General features: G+C 46.3%; 1 protein-coding gene across 1 annotated transcript in view; it reads left to right on the top strand.

Moving 5' to 3' along the window:
- FBN3 (fibrillin 3) overlaps window positions 1-19,518 on the top strand; it is a 112,424-nt gene that overhangs the window by 1,963 nt on the left and 90,943 nt on the right. The window contains exons 2-3 of the mRNA XM_063358159.1: window positions 15,014-15,096; window positions 17,278-17,376. Coding sequence (XP_063214229.1) covers window positions 15,014-15,096; window positions 17,278-17,376 — 182 coding nt within the window. The remainder of the gene's footprint in view (window positions 1-15,013; window positions 15,097-17,277; window positions 17,377-19,518) is intronic.

Raw genomic sequence — 19,518 nt, 5'->3', positions numbered from 1 at the left:
AGGAAAAGAAAAAAACCCTACTGGGATAAGTGCAGGGTCTGTTTAGGGAAGTCTGCGCAACTAAATTTAAGACAACTGAAGAATCATTGTTTCTTGGCCCTTGGGAGAGCAGCCTTGTTTCAAGGGAGGGAACCATGGTGGACAACACAGGGGAAGCTGGCGAAACTCTGAGTGGCTGGAGCTTCTGCCCCAGGCGCTTCCCACGCTCTGTGTCGAGCGACCCTGACAGTCTCCTAGGCTTTGTGTCCAAATCTCTCCTTCAGGATTTCCACCCCTTCAGCAGTTGCTCTCTTTAAAATCTCTATTTTACAAGCAGATAAAAACCACTTGAGATGAGAAATCTATTGAAGAGTGATGTTTTAAATAATGTCTACTGGGCTTAGAAAGCAGCTACAGATGTCACCAGCTGCAGTGCTGTAGATGGGTCTGGCAGCCAGTGAAAGCCATCTCCTGCAGAGCCACAGACCCAGTAATTTTTGTTGTCGATTCCCCAAACAGTGCTAGTCCCTCATCCTTTATGCTCTGCCTGGAAACAATTCTGGAGAGTTGCAGTTATGGATCAACATCTTTCCCCCCCTGCACCCCCCCCTCCCCCCCCCCCCACCTGAGTTTTGCTGCCTTAAGGGACCAGGGTTCTTTGCTGCAGTGAAATTCAACTGAGTTTGACACGCTTCTTTGTGTCACAATGTCCGGTTCGGTTTACTCGCCGACTAGCACTGCAGTAGCAAAAGAAATGAAGGAACAGTGGGTTTGCTTGGTGCAACTTTAAATGTAAAGGAAGGTAGGGTTGGTTTGGGTTTTTTTCTTAAATTTGGTGTTATTTTACAATGTTGGCGTGCAGGTGGCTTATACTGACTATGGTGATTTGTGGAATTAGCTATTCCGTAATGCCACGCCTCTAAACACACATCTGAATGTCTAAACACACTTATCTGTGGTGTCTGTTTTAATAGTTTACGACATCATTTCAAATATTTGCTTTGGCGTTTGCTTTCAAAGGCCCACAACTTTCAGGGAGATAGACTAATTTCAGTCTGACTTCCATCTAAAATATCTTTGGTTCTGAGGCTTCCTTTGGTTCTGAGGCTTGCATGAAAGGAATTTAAATGGAACTGGAATTAAAATACAGCAAAGCTTAGCTGCATCACATGGGCCTGAGCTGGCAGCTCCCCTGGTGAGCCCTGGGCCACCACCCCCAGCCGCCGTCCTGAACACTCTGGTTTCTGTGAGAATGTTCAAAAGTTTGTGTATTGGTTCTGGATGGGCGGAAACAGAGAAACAGATTTTGAGGGTTCACTGGATAGATCTAATGGTGACACAGTGCAGAGTCCTCTTCTCCTTTGTGGCAACCTTCTGCTCAGGGCTTCTAAACTGTCTAACCCTGGATTATTTGTTCCTTGAAAGCATTTGTTTTGCCAACACGGGTTAATAATTGCTTTCTTTTCATGCACCATGCTTGATACCTTCTATCCTGCCAGGTGTCAAAGCCTTTTACGATATTAACGTGCCATTTGCTGATAATTTTTTCCATGTCAGAAATACTTTTGCTCCCAAAGCAGAATATGACAGGCAGATACATTAGAGGACTTACGGGACAGCCCCCTATCCCCTGACAAGCTACATCTGGCTCTTTTTCTACCGTTTCTTCTTATATGTGCCTCCTTTTCTCTTGGGTGGGTGAAACCGTGGATTCCCTCCATCTCTAACTTGTGTTATATCACAATTTGGACAAGAAAATAGAATGAGACTGGAACTGCACAGAGAAGTGTGACCCAGGTGTCTGTCTTTATAGGGAAATTTTTACCAACTCTGGAATAATCAGATACCCAAACATAGTAGGTTGCTCCTTCCTTCATTTTGTCTTAAATATCTTCTACTCCTACACATAGCGCAAATAACTTCTTGTGGGTTTCCCAGGCAAGTCTTGGGTAAGCCCCAGTAGCACAGGATATCTGCTCTCTTTTGGTAGCAAGTTACTTTGTGTGAAGTGTTAGTCGATTAGTACTAAAAGAAATACACAGAACCATTTAATATCATAGAGTTTGTAGTGGGAAATTGCTCTCTAGTAGCTCCGACGTGACCAACACAAGCTGAGACCTGGAGTGAACGGGCTGTGTGCGAGGACGGTTGTAGATGTCTTGTTGGTTAAAGAAGCTTCAGCAATGCAGGAGGAAAGACTGTATATGGTTCTGCTGGAGACGTTTATTTGGAGCTCTGTTCCCATCCCAATCCCCTTTATTAAAGGGATAAGTCTGAAGTAAATGTAAAGCATGAAATAAATGCAAAATAAACAAGGCTGTTATTCACCAATGCCTTTACAAATAACAATTAATAAAGTAATGTGGGGCAATAAATCACAGCCAAAGCCATGATTTAATCTGTCCTTAAACTCATTAAAGTAGAGACAATTTAAAATGACCGTCTCCTGAAAGGAACAGCACTGACAAATCCATTTATGAGGCAGGATTTGAATGGGATTATTAGTTTAATGAACTATTGAACAGTTTCCAAGAGCAAGAATGTGTTTAACAAAGGGGAAAGAAAAGATGATTAGTCTGCAGCCAGCTGAGCTGTTTGCTGGCAGCATGATTTCCTGTAAGTTCACGGCTGCCTGTTTTTTCAAGTAAGAATAAAGGCTCAGCTATAGCCTGACTTTAAACACAACTAATTATGTCAAGCCCATTAATTACGAAATGGCCACTGCAATTGAGAAGATGGATGAAGGGAGGATGTTTGGGGAGGCGTTTGCCATACCTCTTCCCTTGCTCTGACTTATGCAGAGAGACAGAAAGTGTCTAAATTAATCGTGGGGAATGGGGAATACGAGGAGTTTCCAAGCTGCTCTCCCGTAGATTTTTTTTTTTTTTTTTTTGACACCTTCTTAGTTTCCAACTTGCCATTGGGGATGGAGAGGAAAGGCACATTGTGTACAAAAGACTGCTGGGATGTCAATGAGTTCTCCCTAAGCTTGGAAGCTCAGATGCAGTGGAGAGGGAAAACCGCGGGCAGTGATTCTGGGCCACGTGGCGCCGATTTAGACTGGACCTGACACTGGGATGGTGTTTAATGTCGAAGGGAGACTGCACGTAGCAGAGATGAGCTTCACCACTTTTGCCGTTCACTCTGAGATGTGCACAAAGAGCAGACTATTTCCAGCAGTGTGTTAATCCAGCTCCATCCCTGACACTACAGTTCCACAAGCATCTTGCTACAGGCATTACAAAAGGTTTTTTTGGACCAGTAGCAATTGTAATTTTCTTCACTCTCGCTTTAGGTTTATCAGAAACACGTGCCTTTAAAAGGAGTTGATGCCCAAAACAGAACCGGCACTGTCAGATGTTTCATGATTCAGGCCCTGATTCTGCCTCTGCCAAGTTCGAGCATAACATTTGAGTTGACTTCATGGAAAGGAATAAGCCCGAAGTGGGAGTCGGCAAATCTTTTCTGCAGTGTTACCATCTCCGCTGCTACTGTAAATCTAGCGAGAGGTATTGATTTCCTCAAAGTCTCGGAGTGGAGTCCTTTAAACGCAGAAGCTCAGTTTTCATTCCTTATTTAAAAAAAAAAAGATTTCTTGACCTTGAAGTTGTAGAAAACTCTCTTGAAAATGAAATCCTGGTGAGAGTAAGAACCAAGGTGCTACGAAGAGGCAGTGGAAGCTAAAACGTCCCATTGCTGTAGTTTAGGCAACCAGACTCTGTCCTACTGATTGTGTGGGTTGGTTGTGAAAAAGACTCTGTAACTATGGTGATTTAAATACTTAAAAAAGCAAATTTGTGGGATGTGTCACTAACTACACCAACTGAAACTACACGCACGTGTAGCCAAAGAGTAACAACAGAACTCCAGTACTTATTAAAAATTGCCATCTGAAATGGACTGTGCTGCTTGTGGTTGCCCACATCTCATTGCAGTTGGACTAGATGATTGTTATAGGTCCCTTCCGACTAAAATATTTTATTCTGTTGTATTCTGGTCTATTCTAAATACCAGTTTCCTCACAAGATGGTGAAATGCATGTTCACAGATGCAGAGAGGACTCTCCCTCTCCAAGGAGGTAGCTTTGGCGCATCTCCACTTAGAAATGATGAGGAAGAACATGGCAGGGGAGAGCATGGTTAAACTCTAGCAAAGCTTTCTTGCCTTCTCCCACCACGTTCCTGCCCCGGGCAGGACACGGGTCTCCGTGCTCCAAGGCTTGCTAAAGCTGAGTTTAGAGTGCGGGTACATCCCTTCAGTAAAGGTGCAGCTGGAGCTTCTGTCGCTGTGATCCAGTCAACTCTTGAGCACGTCTCAGCTGCTTCCAGGTCCACATACTCCACGCATGTAAACCTTGATATGTATTCATAGAGCCAGACGTGAAATACTACAAAGAACAGAAGGAACAAAATTAAGGCAGCAGCTGGAAACTTATGACTTAAGACTCTTGTTCTTAAATTTTCCTTGTGTCTTGATTTATATTGTGAAATGGTTGATCTTGGACCTCTAGCCCAGGCTGGTTTCTCTTGTTATTGGCAGAAAACGTGAAGGCAAGTATTGGCATGGCAAAAGATTATCTGGCGTAGAAGTTAATAGGTTATATGGGTTTTGTTTGGAAGTTTTAAGAACTGGATTTGAAGTTTTGATTTATTTCGGAATTTAAGGGGAGGAGAAAAAGATGGAAGAGTTGGTAACGCTGCTTTCCAAATGAAAGTGTTAAGTAGTTCCTGGAAAACAGTTGCGTTTTTAGTCTTTTTTCAAAGGAAAGTCTTCTGTGTGGTTCCTTGCTGATATATATGATTTAAACTTAAATGTGCACAAATAAGGGAAGATTTTCCCTACCATCACTCATAAAAAATGTGTGAAGATCAGAATAAAGGGGGAAAAATAGTATTATTGATGAAGGAGTATAACAAAAGATTTTATAGACCCCCTTTGCTAAAAAAAAAAAAAAAATAAATATTGTAAACATTATTGATCTTGAACTTGGCATTAATCTAAGTAGATGGAATCCAAATCCTATACAGTCTTTGTAAGACTTCCCTTGCATTTTGTTGCATTCCTTTTCCGAAACCGAATAGTAATCGTGCATATTTTAAAAATTATTTCCATTGTTCTCTTTTTCATAGTTTTCAGATACAATTTGGGTGTCTACCCTGCAGTTGGCTCTGCGTGGCTCGGGTCACCTAAACTTGGGCAGCGCTTTGTTGTGAGCATAGAGATTTATTTTGGTGTCAGCTAGTCACCTTGATGGCAGCCAGGCAACCTTCTCAGCTTGGCTTTCTCTCCACGTGTGTGTGTCCGGAGTCCACCTGAGCAAGGGGTCCCAGGAGACCTCTGCCTGGGTGCAGGGATGATTTTTGAGCCACGGCTGCAGTTTTGTACTGGGGAGGTCCCTGATGGGGCTTCCCTTCATTGTAGTCTCATGCTCCATCACCTTATTGGTGACCTTACTGATAGCTGCATCTCAGCAGGAGAAGGAAAAGGGGGCTGAGATACAGAGATCTGGAATGTTTCAAGACTGCATCTTTGTATTTAAGATGGCCCAAAAGCTGCCTTCTGCTCTAAATTAGAGTAGGGAATTCAAGCCTGAGCGTGGGGGGAGGAGAAGTACCATTGAACATTAAATAGGCCCATTTAATGCTCTTTCAATTTCAATCCAAAGACAATTTAATATGTATTAGAAGTAGAAATGTAATAACCACCTGGAAAAAATAAGTTAATTTCTCCCCATTTTCTAATAATACAAAAATGAAGACAGTAAACACCTGAGTAACTTCGTTTGAAACGACGTAATTGCTCAGTTAAAAGGCTTATATTTTGATATCATGCATTTTGCTGGTTGATTAAAGAGAGTGCTAAATTAGGTGTCAAGGCTATCTTTGGTTTCAGACCATTCATTCTCTAGGAAAAAATAACTAAACCGTAAAAACAGAGATGAAAATAACTACTTAAATTAAGGCTTCCTTTCTGTTAACTAAAATAGCCAAAAAATAAATAGATCTTAGATCTAGAGCCCCTCCTGGGTTCTGGGAGGAGCAGCAGTGGGTGATGTACGCTTCCACCTCTTCCCAGACCTCCCAGTTCCCTTAAGGAGAGCTTCGGTGGAGGATCAACAGCTGAATTCAAGTGCTTGAAAGGCTCAGCTTTCTTTGAGTATCTTATGTCAAGGTCTTCTGAGTCCCAGCTACTTGCCCTGGGCTCGAGCAGAGACCAGGTCAGCATTGCTAATTAGCGCAGGTGAGAGATGCTCAGTAACGCTGCCAGGGTTTGCTCAGGAGGGAGCTGCGCACCGGTTCACACCACCCTTATTGCTGGCGATGGAGGTGGGCGTGCTCCAGGGACCACGGAAAGTAAAGGGTCTCCAGCAGGAACGTGAGAGACACCATAAGCCTGGGGCTTTGGTGGGAGCAGAGAAAAATGTTTCTGTTGCCACAGATGTATTTCTGGCTATTACAGGTATTGCTGAGAGTCTTGGGAAAGCGATCTGTAGCTCGGCTCTGCAAACAACTTCAGGATGTCTGAACTCTGAATACTTCAGTGCTTGCAATATTAGCCGGCTGTTAGCAGTTTTAAGGTGTGTGACTTCTACTGGTGGTAACAGAACCTTATCATCTCCGCACCTTTCAAAGTGAATTCTTAGAACCAAAAATAATGGAAATCACTGGGACTTGAACTCTTTCCTAAAAGCTAAACAGATGCTGGGCTGCTTTGCAGAACAAGAGGATGATGTTTCAGGTGGCAGAGGCTGGGCACCTCCTTTGCAGGACCGAGTCGATATCCTTAAGTTAAACGGGGCTGTGCCTGGCTAGGAACTGCTCAACTTTCTCTTTTGCAAATTACTTATCCAACTGTATCCATTGCATGCACACGTATAGAACTGGGGAGGTAACAGTGAATGTACAGATAGCATAGTCCTAGGCTCATAAAACTGATAAATCACTGAAATAAATACTTGCAGTACATTTGAGGGATCTGGTAAGTCAAGAACAAGGAGGACACAAATATGTTCCCCTTTAGGCCAAGGATCCAAGTCAGCATTGTTTCAAATCTGTTCTCACAGACATGACACAATCCCAAATCCCTCTGGGTGGGGAGATGCAAGACCAAAAACCACTATCACATTTGGCAGTAATTATTGTCCCCCTGGCGATCTCCATTGAGGCCAAGGGTGACTGATGCCTGCAGTGGTGCTCCCCAGTTATTGTGAGAGATGATCCCTGGGGCCCAGCAAAGAATCAGGCTAAGATCAAAACCAAAAAGAATCTTGAATTATAGGAAAAATTTCCAGCTCGGGTCGAGAGGTAGGATCATCATCCCTGGAAAAGCCACATGCTTAAGTCGTATAAGACTGGAGAATGTAGTGGTGATATTCATACACGTTCATTTTATTTGACTCTCTGCTGGGGCATGATTTTCACGATAAGAGGAGGGCTGCATGGGGGCGGGGGCAGATACTCTAAAATGAAACTTCTATATCTCTTCCCTAAATTAGCTTTTCTGTGGATAGAAGACAGCTCTCCTTTTTGCAATATCAAATCAGAAATCCTCGCTAGCCTGGCATTAGCTAAACTGTCACTGAGTTGGTGAATTTACAGCACAGGGTGGCTCTGCATGGTTTGGGGAAATCTAGAGCACTATTTGGGCTGATGGCCGTTCCTAAAGCTGAACAGGTAGAAGTGCATTGAGAATTGGCTTAATCTGTAGCTGGATGGTTTGATTTCCCCATAAATATTTCTAAGCTGAAACTTGAAGACAGAAAAAAAATTCCCTGAAAATAAGGGAAGGTAGGAACTATGGGCATGCCAAGGGGTTTCCATTCATCCCATGGAAATTGTCAGAATTGCTGCAACCCAAACTGGATGCGTTTGGAGAGCAGAAGAGAGTTTTTCATGTCTATCAACATACTCAGAGAATAGAAAGAGAGAACAGAAGAAAAATTGAGATTGAGCAAGTTTAATAGACTCCTAAAATTAGGAGAAGCAGAAGATGGGGAGATAGCTCTCCTGGACCTGCTGACCATGCTTCTCCTCATCTAGCCCAGGATGTGGTCTGCTGCTGCGGTGGATTTCTCCCATCTATTTTGAGGACCAGTGTCACGGATGGAGTGTCTTACCTCTCGATCATTAGGTTTGTCACTGGGTAGCTAAGTTGTCGTGCTTCTCATCCTGAAATCACCGGGTGTTGATCCCATGTGCTGGTGGGAAAGTTGCTGCTCACCCTTTCATAAACCACTGGGCTCCAGCCCTGCTACGAGCCTGCACAGTTGTACTTTGGCAGGGCAGCAGGGTGGTTTTTACTGAGCGTTTTGTTTGAAACACTTAGAGAAAAAGGAATTTGTGCTTGGTCACTTGCCTGACTTGCATCTGGGATCTGGTAAAAGCACAAGCCATACTTTTATTAACAAAGTCTTACAGAAAAAAAAAAATGAAGTGGTGTGAATTTCTGAGAGCACCTACTCTGTGATCGTCACTTGTTCTCATCACACTAAAGAGAGCAGAGAAGACCTGCAAGAGATGTGAAGTGTTGGCATCTCTGCCCTTGCCGAGGGGCTCAAACTGGGCCAGAGAGCCGTTGCTCTGTGCAGCCGGACCCTCTTAGCTCAGATTCCTTTTCCCATGGAACAGGGAGTATCTTGGAAAGTAGCGCTCGGGAGACAGTCACAGCATTGAGAACCTGTTTTCACCCAGCAGGAAGAAGCTTTGGGCTGTATCAAGGAGGGAAATAATGAATGACTGTGATAAATATGGAAAAGGCTCCCCACGCTCAGGTAGCAGATACCCATCCCAAACTTTTCCAGGCAGACACAAAGAAAGCGATGAGCTGGGAGAAGCGTTTGCTGACCATGCAGCCAAGCAGACTACTTGCAAGGTCACAGCTCAGGGAGTCTCAATCACTGGTCAAGGGGCTCCACTTGGTGAGAAGAGCAGGAAGTTGGCCCAAAGTAATGAACTACAGTGAATTCTTCCTGAATTAATACATTGAATCCCCCTGGATGAGGCCAGCGAGAAGGAGAACACGTGAGCAGCCGGGGGAGCAATCCCTGTGCAGAGCAGAGCATCTCTGAGAGTTACCCCAGCCCTGGCAAACCACCAATTTTCATTCACTTCTGTCTTCCTCTAATTTAAGGAATGGAAATGCCGCTTCCGAAGGCCAGTGACAACTGAGGTACACTGATTGCTCATGACAGGGGAGACAAATCCCGGGCTGCTGTTCCTGCTGTCTGGAAATCATACGCTACGTGGAGCCAGGGGTTCATTAGCTGTGGGTCCTGCTGGATGGCAGGAGAAGTGCTCCTTGCAGGACGCTGCCGTTATTACACAAACCAGCCCTTTAGAGACCCTGCAGAACTTTCTGGAGAAGGTTTGGAGAGCTCATTCTGGCCGGGTATTCTTTCTCCCATGGCTGGAGGAGTGGACAGACCTGCGTGCCTGCGTGTGAGGACATAGCTGTGGGTGAGCAGGAAGCTCAGGGTGACTTAATTTAGTTTTTGGCTAGCATTTGTGTCTGCAAAGCATTCTCAGCCTGGACTTCACACGCTGTGCTGTCTGCCCTCTCCTACCTTTAACAATGAGTATAATTCTGCTGGGGTCACACTAGGCATCTGACAATAATTGGCAGGACCTTTTCGGCTGCTTGCTCAGCTAGTAGGCAACAATTCAGTGCTCCGGGCTGTCTTTCCCAGGCTGCTAACAGGAACAGGGTGCTGCAGCAACAGCCAGATGCCGCTTGTGTTCTGTCCCCACAGGAGGGCTGGCACCCCGAGCCTGTGGGCAGTCTTGTGGTATGGAGCCTCTCCCGGTCCTTGCTCATGCCTCCGACTCCATTGTGGATTTGGGAGAATGGCTTCTCTCGCTAACAGCCGTGCATTTTCACATCACGTAGCCACAGCTCAGCTCCAGTGGGTTTTTTTCTTGGCATCTCCCAGTTCTCAGATGGAGCCACTGCCAGCAGGCAGCATTTGGTGCCATCAATTGAAATTCAGGCTTACTTTGTCCCTGCTTATCTTTATAATCCTATTGTTTATTTAAAGTGGACAAAGCAGGCGCTATGGCCAGCGTTGCTTTTCCCTCTGTCCTTTCTTAGCATCACCCTTTTGGCCATATTCACATTGATTAAAATAGTTCTCCGTAGCAGCTAAGCACTTTCAGCCTTTTCCGAAGCTGCGCAGAAGGTGATGAGGAAGATGTGCCTCATATTGGGAGGTCTGTTTTTGCATCGGCTGAGCCCCGGGAGTGGACCAGGAGTGCCGTCCTTTGCCAGAAAGGTCTAGCATAAACATGTCAGCTCTTATCTCCCTGGCTCGAACACCCAAAGGAAAAGTCACGCAGGCGTTAGCACCATCTCAGCGGTACAACCATGTCTCGCCATGACTCCATCATGTCTGGGTAAGACCCCCTCACTACTGCTGGCTGGCAAGGAGGCAAAGCTGAGAGTGAGTAGGGTAAAAAAAAAACAAACCCAAAACCTTTTGATTTTTAATTTAGGACCGATTATTATGAATTTTCTTGATAGTTCTGAAATGTTTGCGGATTTTGATTATCAGAATGTTATGGGCAGGTTTATTGAATTTAAATGCTTTTTCCTCTAACCTTGACATTCCTATTAGCTCTTCACCACAAACGATGGCTGCAGTTTTCTGTTTAACAACTAAATAACATGCCTTTTATCCACACCTTCTTGCTGATGAGAACGTGGCTTTCCAGCTTGTATTTCCCAGGAGATAACTGCTATTAATTTTAAAAAACAATTTGGTCACAACTTTGCTGAAGATGTTGTTTTGGGTTGTTTTTCTTTTTCTTTTTTTTTTTTTTCTTACAAAACAGCATTCTCTTTACTGAGTTCTTGCTTTGGAATCTAATTTCATTCTCCCTCTAGGTCATTTCTGTGACACCATTAATTTCAAACCATTCAAAATGGGTTCTCCCCCGTGTTTTGTTTTGAAACTCTGCTAATTTTTAGCATATGCTTATAAAGGTTCAGTTTTGGAGGAACAATATGATCTTGCAGTTTAGCCTACTCTGTAACAGGGCGCCCAGACCTCTCCCAGGATCCCTGCACAGGGTCTTGGCTGACTGTCGTTTAGAAAGAGGTGGTACTTACCACCATAGTTTAAAATACCCACTTCATTATCAATTTCATTCGACCTCCACTTTCTTCGGTCTTAGTCTATGGGATTGATGCCAGATACCACTTCCTTCACTGATTTTTCACACAATCACTGAATTTTGGGTTTGGCAGGGCCCTCTGGAGATCATCTCCTCCAAGCCCCGGCCACAGCAGGGTCACCCACAGCAGGTGGCACAGGAACGCGTCCAGGCGGGGTTGGAATGTCTCCAGAGACAGAGACTCCCCCACCTCTCTGGGCAGCCTGTGCCAGGGCTCTGCCACCCTCACAGCAAAGAAGTTCCTCCTCGTGTTGAGATGGAGCTTCCCGTGGGCAAGTTTGTGCCCGTTACCCCTTGTCCTGTCCCCGGGCACCACTGAGAAGAGCCTGGCCCCATCCTCCTGACACCCCCCCTTTCAGTATTTATCAGCGTTGATAAGATCCCCCTCAGTCATCTTTTTTTCCAGCCTGAAGAGACCCAAATCCTTCAGCCTTTCTTCATAAGAGAGGTGATCTGTGATTTTGACAAAAAACCCTCTTAGTCTTTTGCCTGATAAAATGGCTGTATAATATTCTTTACTCTTCAATAAGGCTTGCAGTAGGCTGAGGCCGGGGTGTACTAAGTCAAGGGCTGTTCACATCCGTGTGTTGAAAAGGGGGAGCCAGCGGACAGATTCAGGTGGAAGTCAACTTGCAATATTTGATGCCTGGTTATGAGTTGTCTGGACTGCCTACACATTGCATGGAGGGTTCTGTATCAAAAAAAGATCATCCATTCTGCATGCTGGGAAGCTGAGGGCTGAATCTTAGGCTTTATAGGCCCTCCATCTGCTCAGAGTGAACTTATCTTCCCAGTTAATGCCAACCACAGACATATGTCTACTTCTAACTGGAGATTTACTCTTGAAGAGCAGTGGCAGTGCTAGCTAGCTTTGTATTTTATCCAGCCTAATGCAACCAGGAACGGCAACCCAAGATGTTCCCCCATCTGCAGGGAACCTTAATCCATACCAGCAGAAACAACTCTGCATTCAAGGTCTCCTTTTAACTTCTAAGCACAGGAGAAGCAACAGATGCCCAGCCTTTTGGAAAATGTGGGCTCTTTTGAAATCAAAATATAGATTTACTCTCCACCTCCAGCCATAGCACTAAATTATTTTAGCGGAGCCCTCGATTCTATGTTTGCAGGGCTGGTGCAGGAGGCTCCACAGAGAACTGGGCAAATGCAGGTCACATGGAAAACCAGTTGCCACAGTTTCTACACTGGTCACTGCGTGCTCTGGGAAAACTAGAACTGGGAAGCAGAGCAGCACCCTTCATTGCACAGAAGGTCATCCACCGTGGTCTGTGTTGCTCAGGGGTCTTCTAGTCACCATGAAGAGGAGAAGCTAGGATTGCTTTTACATGGGAACATCATTGCTCAGGAGAGGGTTCTTAAAGTCTGCTCTCAGTCCGGCTTGGTGTTCTTGTCATTAATGCCAACACTGCCCAGTTCCTTTTTCCATGGGAAAGCATCCTACTTCTTCCACGTTGGAAAGGTACACCTGCGGCGTGTCTGCCGCACATCTGTGGTGTGTGTCCGCACACATGCTGCACTTCTGCTGCCTCCCCGGTTTGTGCCTGCGGCGCCTCTGCTCTGTGTTTGCTGATGCGACTGCTGTACATCCAGCAGTCTGTGTAGCTATCTGCTGCGTATCTGCTTCACGTTTGTGGTGTGTTCTCTGCACACATGTTGTACGTATGCTTCATCTCTGCTGCATGTCTTCTGTCTCTGTCTCCTGTGCATCTACTGCAATCACGCTGAAGGTGGAGGACTCACGTATGCCTGGGTAATGGATTCAGGGTGTTCTGGGATCCACTAGCCTCTCCCCAGCCAGACAAGGAATCTGCTGCCCTAAAGCACCACAAGTTCCTGCCAAAATCCAGGCTGGAATCTGGTCACCTTACAGGGTAACACTGAGGCTGGTTGTTGTGCCCAGGGTGCACAGCCATCCCAGCACCCTCTGCTCTCCCGCTCCCAGCTTGCTGTGGGAACCTGAGAATGGCAACTGGAGGAAGAAAATCTTCAAAAAAAAAAATCCCCTCCACTCAGGCACAATTTCTGGGTAGAAACAAAGAGGAGTTTGGGAAAGCAGAAGGCTCTGAGGAGACCTTATAGCAGCTTTCCAGTCCCTAAAGGGGGCCTACAGGAGGATGGGGAGGGACTCTGGGTCAGGGAGTGTAATGACAGGACGAGGGGGAACGGTTTCAAGGTGGAGGAGGGGAGATTTAGATTGGATATTAGGAAGAAATTCTTTGCTGTGAGGGTCGTGAGGCAGTGGAACAGGTTGCCCGGAGAAGCTGTGGCTGCCCCATCCCTGGACGGGTCCAAGGCCAGGTTGGACGGGGCTTGGAGCAACCTGGGCTGGTGGGAGGTGTCCCTGCCCAGGGCAGGGGGTGGCACTGGGTGGGCTTTAGGGTCCTTTCCAGCCCGAACCGTTCTGTGATTCTGTGAAAGCAGGTTCATGGCATCCCTACTGTAACAGACCTCAGGATTTGAGGAAGGCCAAGCAGGACAAGCCCTGCAGTAAGATAGTTACTATCACCAGCCCCAGGCAATCTGCTGAAGTGGTTGATGAAAATCTTAATTAGTAAAGATTAGAATGAGGACATAGAAATTTTAGACAATAGAGTCTGACAAACCAACCTGATATTTTGCTTCTCTTATAAAAGAGAAAATTAAAGGGTGCTGTAACAACCTACATGGGTCTCCTGGGCAAAGAGACTTTGTTACCAAATAGTTCTTCAGATTTAACCAGATTCAATGGCTGAAAGTAGAAGCTGGGATAGACTCGGACCCCAAGATAAAGCACAGAATTTTAACAGTGGGGATTATTACTCCCTAGAAAAACTCCAAAGTGTATGTTCTTTCGCTGGTGATTTTAGTTCAAATTCTCTTGCTTTCCTAAAAGATGTGATCCCCCAGCAAACCTCCCAGAAGAGGTTGGAGAGTTGCTGGCCAAGGTCCAGGCAAGGTCTAAACTTTCCATCTACACTCACCTCTCTTCGGCCTTCTCCCATCTGTCCGATCCTGAGTTAGAGCCCCAGTATCTCTGCAAGGGGCTGCATTCTCCTGATTCCCCACTTGGCAATGTCACAAGAGTATGAACATGGCATAGGTTTGTGGTTTTTGTGTTTTCTTTTGGGAATTTTTGGGGGGAGGTCTGTCAGTTCATGTATGGATGTGTGGCATGGCACAACATGGTGTAAATGCCATGCTGAGCTGTGTGCTCCTGATTCTCTGCTATGTGACATTGATTAAACCATCCAACAAACAAATGAAGACAAAGAAACCCATGGGCAGCCTGTCTGATGGACAAGTGGGAGTGTGCAGGAGTTTGTTATTGTAGAGTCAGAAAGGAAGAGCAGGGCTTTGTCCACCTTATGCATAAATAGCACTGCTCAGCTACATTCACAAGGCGACAGACTTCCTTCTCCTGTTCGGGTTATGAAGGCGTTCACTTGCCTGTGGTCTCTAGGGTTGTCCGGTGTCTAGGCCTCTCTCATCCCCCATGGAAATGCAGGTCTCCAACTGACTGTGTCTGACCTTCTGGGTACGGTCCCGTGGCGTGGCTTGGCTTCAGGGTAGGCCTGGCTGTGCCTCAGTCCCTCGCTCCTCCCTATAGCCCTAAGAGGGTCACTGTAAGATCAGAGCCCCAAAGCATTCCGCACAGGGCGGGGGGGTCAGAAATTAAAATAACATACGGTGGCTCCTTTTGGTGGGAATTAAACGTGGCTGGTTCAAACGCACAGTGAGGGAATGGAGTTTGGCAGAGAAATGTCACGCAAGGAGCTATTCAGCTGCTCTCCTACAGTGATGATACATGCTGAATTTATCCAATGGCACTGCACAGAAACAGGGGAAAAAAAATTGTTTTTAATTTTCAGACCCAATGTCTGTGGCTCGAGGTTCCACTCCTACTGCTGCCCCGGCTGGAAAACGCTGCCCGGAGGGAACCAGTGCATTGTCCGTGAGTATCCATTTTCCTCTTAAGGGCGCCGAGGGAACTAATTGCCATGTGGGGAGCAGAGCATATCTCACACTTCAGCAGATGACAGAATATTTCATAATCCACTGGGGCAGGAGCAGCGATTGCTGGGAGTTCTCATCTCTGCTAGTCTTGATTAAAGCGGGGTGGTTGCAATCAGCCCCATTTAGTGCACGGCCTTTTGTCTTCTGCCAGATTGCCACTGTGTTCCTTGTTGCTTGGCAGTTTGTGTGCCTGCTTTAGAAGATTAGCCTCAAAGGGGAGCTATTGGTGACTCCCGAGAAACTTATTTTAGAGCTGCTTGCTTAGATGAATAGTTGCTAGAACAACGGCTAGATGCTGACATTGCAAACGTGATGTCATGAGACAGCGTCCGCAAGCAGGAATTTGCATCTTTCAGTGCATGGCCATCCAAAGCAGGATGCTGATTTAGATAAATCACGCCCCTGTTTTGGCAGAGAGCTTTCCTGTCTGGAGTAGAGCACTGTTGGACTCTCAAGTGCTGGTATACACCTAGAAAATCCATTGAGGAGTTGATGGTTTGCATTTCTGGAGGTTAAAGGCATGAGCTATCGGGAGCTGAGGGAGCCTGCCCTTTGGAGGATGCTCCCATGGGAAGTGAAAGTCAACTCAGGAGTAAATAAATGATATTTTCACTCGAGGCAATAGGGGTAACTGTACCTCTATTTGGTCATGTTTCATACTGAAACACAGTAAATACAGGGTGTCCAGGAGACATTAACCATAACCTGGACATACAAAATAGCAGGCAACACTAGGGCAGGCTTGTATCTCCCAGGATTTTAGCTTTTTGAATGAATCTTCTGCATTAGAGCACACTTGGAATTGTATGTGAACGCCTTTTTCCAAAACTTCCTAAAATTAATGGACATTGGGAGGTTTCAAGTTGAGGAAAACAATAGGCTCCTCTGGCGGCATCTCCCACATAATACAGGTCATGTATTTCAGAAGTACTTCCACCTTCAGAGTCAAAAACTCAGCCATTTTAGAGAGAAACGCCTCGTGTTTCCCAATATAGAGCTGTCTGGGACCTCAACTGTTCAAAACTGAGCCCAGAGCTGCAAGTATTCTCCTCTCAAAGGAAACAGTGTCTGTTGTGTTAGGAGTGGTGGGGCCGGTTGATGTGTCCTCGCACACGATGAGTAACCAGTGCCAGAGTGCGGCATTTTACTAAGAAGGGCACTCAAGAGGTGTGATGACTCGAGGTGACGTGGAGTTCTGTGCCCTCTCCTTTCCCCATGAGCAGAGCCAGGCGCGCTCACAAAATCCTCCTCGCCATCCCGTGGACGGCGGATGCCCCACCAAGGAGACAAAGCTTGAGTTTAATGCTGGCTGCCGCGAAGGGTTAAGGAACTCGCAGCCAAAGAGCCGCTCAGTGGCATGCGGGGTTAGCGACATTCAGGGTTGTCTGCTGACTTTTCTCATAACTGTAAAACATGCCATCTGGGCTGGAGGTCCTCAGGGGACTCTGTGTTGTAATTGTATTTATAAAACACACAGAGATGAGATGCTTTCATGGGGCTCTAATAAAAATCTGTGCTTACACAGGTGGAGCAATACTGCCAGCTATGCTCTTGGCTCCCATGGCACAGGAAAGGGAAGAGATTAGCGGGGGTCCCGGGCAAGAAAGGATGGAGATTGAGATGAAGGCATCCTGCTGATGCATCTCTGGCTGACTCAGGCTCAGCTCCTCATTCAACAGGAGATGTGTCTCGGTAACAGCCAGTTCCCTCGATGCCAGACCATGGAGTGCAAAACGCTTCGTGGAAACACACACATTTTAAGGAAAAGAACAACCTGGCTCAGTGAGAATGTCGCTTGTCTCTGCCGAGAAACATTTTTAGCAGGCAAAAGTAGTGAAATGTACCTTCCCCATCCTCTGCTGCTGAAAAAGCGTCGTAGCGGGACCAGCCAGTCTATGATAAAAGGAAAACACCTCCAGGAACTCCCTGTGAACAAGTGGGTCCTTCCCGCTGTTGCACTTCCCACGCCAGGGTCCTCAAGAGGTGCCCCGGCTTCCTCCCCAGGTTATTATTCTTAAAAGAGATGAATTCACACCCTTTTGGCAGCCAAAACCACATCTGCCAGCAAGTTCACAGGCTAGCACATTGCGCTAATCGCTGTGTTCTTCTCTTCCTCCAGCAATTTGCAGGAATTCTTGTGGTGATGGATTTTGTTCACGGCCAAACATGTGTACGTGCTCCAATGGACAACTTTCTCCCAACTGTGGCTCAGCTGGAGGTAAGAGGACATGGCTGGCGATTCTCCTCCCTCTGGAGTAGTTGTGTGCTCTCTTAAAAATTTCCCAGTCACAATGAAAGGAAATCTCTGAAATATTTTGTGTTTTGGCAGCCAGGTTCTAATCTGAATTGGGCAGTCAGCACAAAATCTTTAATTTCTTATGGCGTTTTTACTAAGGATCCTCACTGCCCCCGATACCGAGAGAAAACTGGGAACCTGCTTGCAATTTCTGCTACTTTGGTTACATCCTACAGGGTGCAGCTCCGAAACCACATCTCACAGCAGCAAAGAGCGACACTGCTGCCAAAGAATCCAGCCGCCCCGTCTTTTCTTTGAAGTGGAATTAAATCTGTCACTGCTTTTGTTAATCAAATAAATATTTTTTTCCAATGGAAAAAATATGAAGTTTTTCTTAGGGTGTGATTTGGATGTCAGGGAGAGTTGCCCAGTGTTTTTAGCAAACTGCAGCGACACGATGAAGTGACACGAAGCTGGGAATGCAGAAACTGTGTTGCCACTTTTTCTGCTTTGTTCTCCCATCTCAGACCTTCAGAACAAAAATCTGAAAAGCTCTGGGAAGAGGGACTGGGTGGCTGAGGTTTCTGGAAAAACAGACTACGGAGGACTCAGCAGGTCACATACCCAGAAGGCAATTCCTGTATCCCTCTGGCAATCCCTGCAGGACGTATTCAAGACCTGATCCTGCTTGCAACCACTCTGTTACCCTGCAGCACGTGGCTCTGCTCGGAAAACACTCCTCTTGCTTGAGTCTAAATCCCGATAGCTTGAGAGAGTCTTGTGTACTCTCTGGAGGGGAATTGTTGCTCCTCTGTGCCCCTTTTTTCACTGGGTTGTATTGCTGGAAGGGACCTGGGATTTATGGTAGACACCAGGTTGGAGATGAGGCAATAGTCACATAGCAGAGGTCCATGGCCACAAGTTGCTGCTTGGGGTGTTCAAGCCTGGCATGAAGAAAATTTTCTTATACTGAAGGGTATTGCAGTGCTGGGACAGGTGACCAGAGCTGTGGGGGATGGCTCTCCTTGGGGGGTTGGAAGACTTAGCTAGACAAAGTCATAGCCTGCCTGGTCTGTGGGGAGGCTGGATGGAGATGTCCAGCAAGCCCTTCCACTCATTCTCCTGGAAACCAGCACAGAGACCCGCTGGTCTGCCCAAAAGGTTGTTTCTAAAGCAAGAACAGCGTGTGATTGGGGGCTGGCCTGCATTCTAGGTCTCCAGATGCGGACAATGATAGTGGGTGACCATTTGCACCTGACTATAGAAGCAGTCGACACTACTCAAACACACCAGCCAAAAAAAATCTTGCAAGCAAAGATACAGAACTGGGGCACAGTATTGTTTTAAGAAGGTTGATTTTGCTAGCGGCCTATGTAGAAATGCAGAAATTAATGGGCGTTTATGGAGTCTTTTAAGGTCTCAGATGGCCATTGCTAGAGACAACCCAGAAATTTATTTTCTATTATTGCCCATCTGTAGGGAAGCTATTGTTAATAAAGTGACTTGCAGGCATCTGATAGAAGGCCAGAGAACTAGCCCCCCCAAACCTCAAAACCGCATTCAGGGTGTGACTCAAAGAATGAAATTCCCAGAATCTGATTCCAAAGTGCCACGTTGTGCTACAGCCCTGCAGATGTCCCCGGCAAGTGCTCAGCACCAGAGCCTGTGTGTGCGCGGCTCCGCAGACCTTCCCCGTCCTTCGCTGAGAGGAAGGTGCTGGAGACACAAGAGTTTCTGGAGCTGGGGTCCATATGTTAGCAATCAGGGAGGAATGCAAGGAATGCTGTAAGCACTATATACATTTGGGCACAGACCTGGCGTTCCCCTGAGCCTGGGGTGGATTTCAGCATGCGCCGGGGCCGGGGGTAGGGGGGTGGGGAGGTGGGTTTCTCTGCAGGGGCTTCATCAAATCTGGCATTCATTGTGGGGGTGTTTGGATCTGCATTTATCATGAATGCTTCAGGGAGGTAAAGCAGACAAATTGTGCATTCCAGAGGCAATAAAAGCCACTCTGCCTCTCTCTGTCATAACAAAAAGCTTGGTTTCCTACTTCGGGGAGTAAAGATATTTTAGGAGTAATTTACAAGTGACTGTTTAGATAGTAGTAGCCAGTAAGCAGACCAA

The sequence above is a fragment of the Chroicocephalus ridibundus genome, chromosome 22 (genome assembly GCF_963924245.1).
Source record: "Chroicocephalus ridibundus chromosome 22, bChrRid1.1, whole genome shotgun sequence".
NCBI lineage: Eukaryota > Metazoa > Chordata > Aves > Charadriiformes > Laridae > Chroicocephalus > Chroicocephalus ridibundus.
Note: the sequence above shows the minus strand (reverse complement) of the source record. Positions and strands in the feature narration are given on the sequence as shown.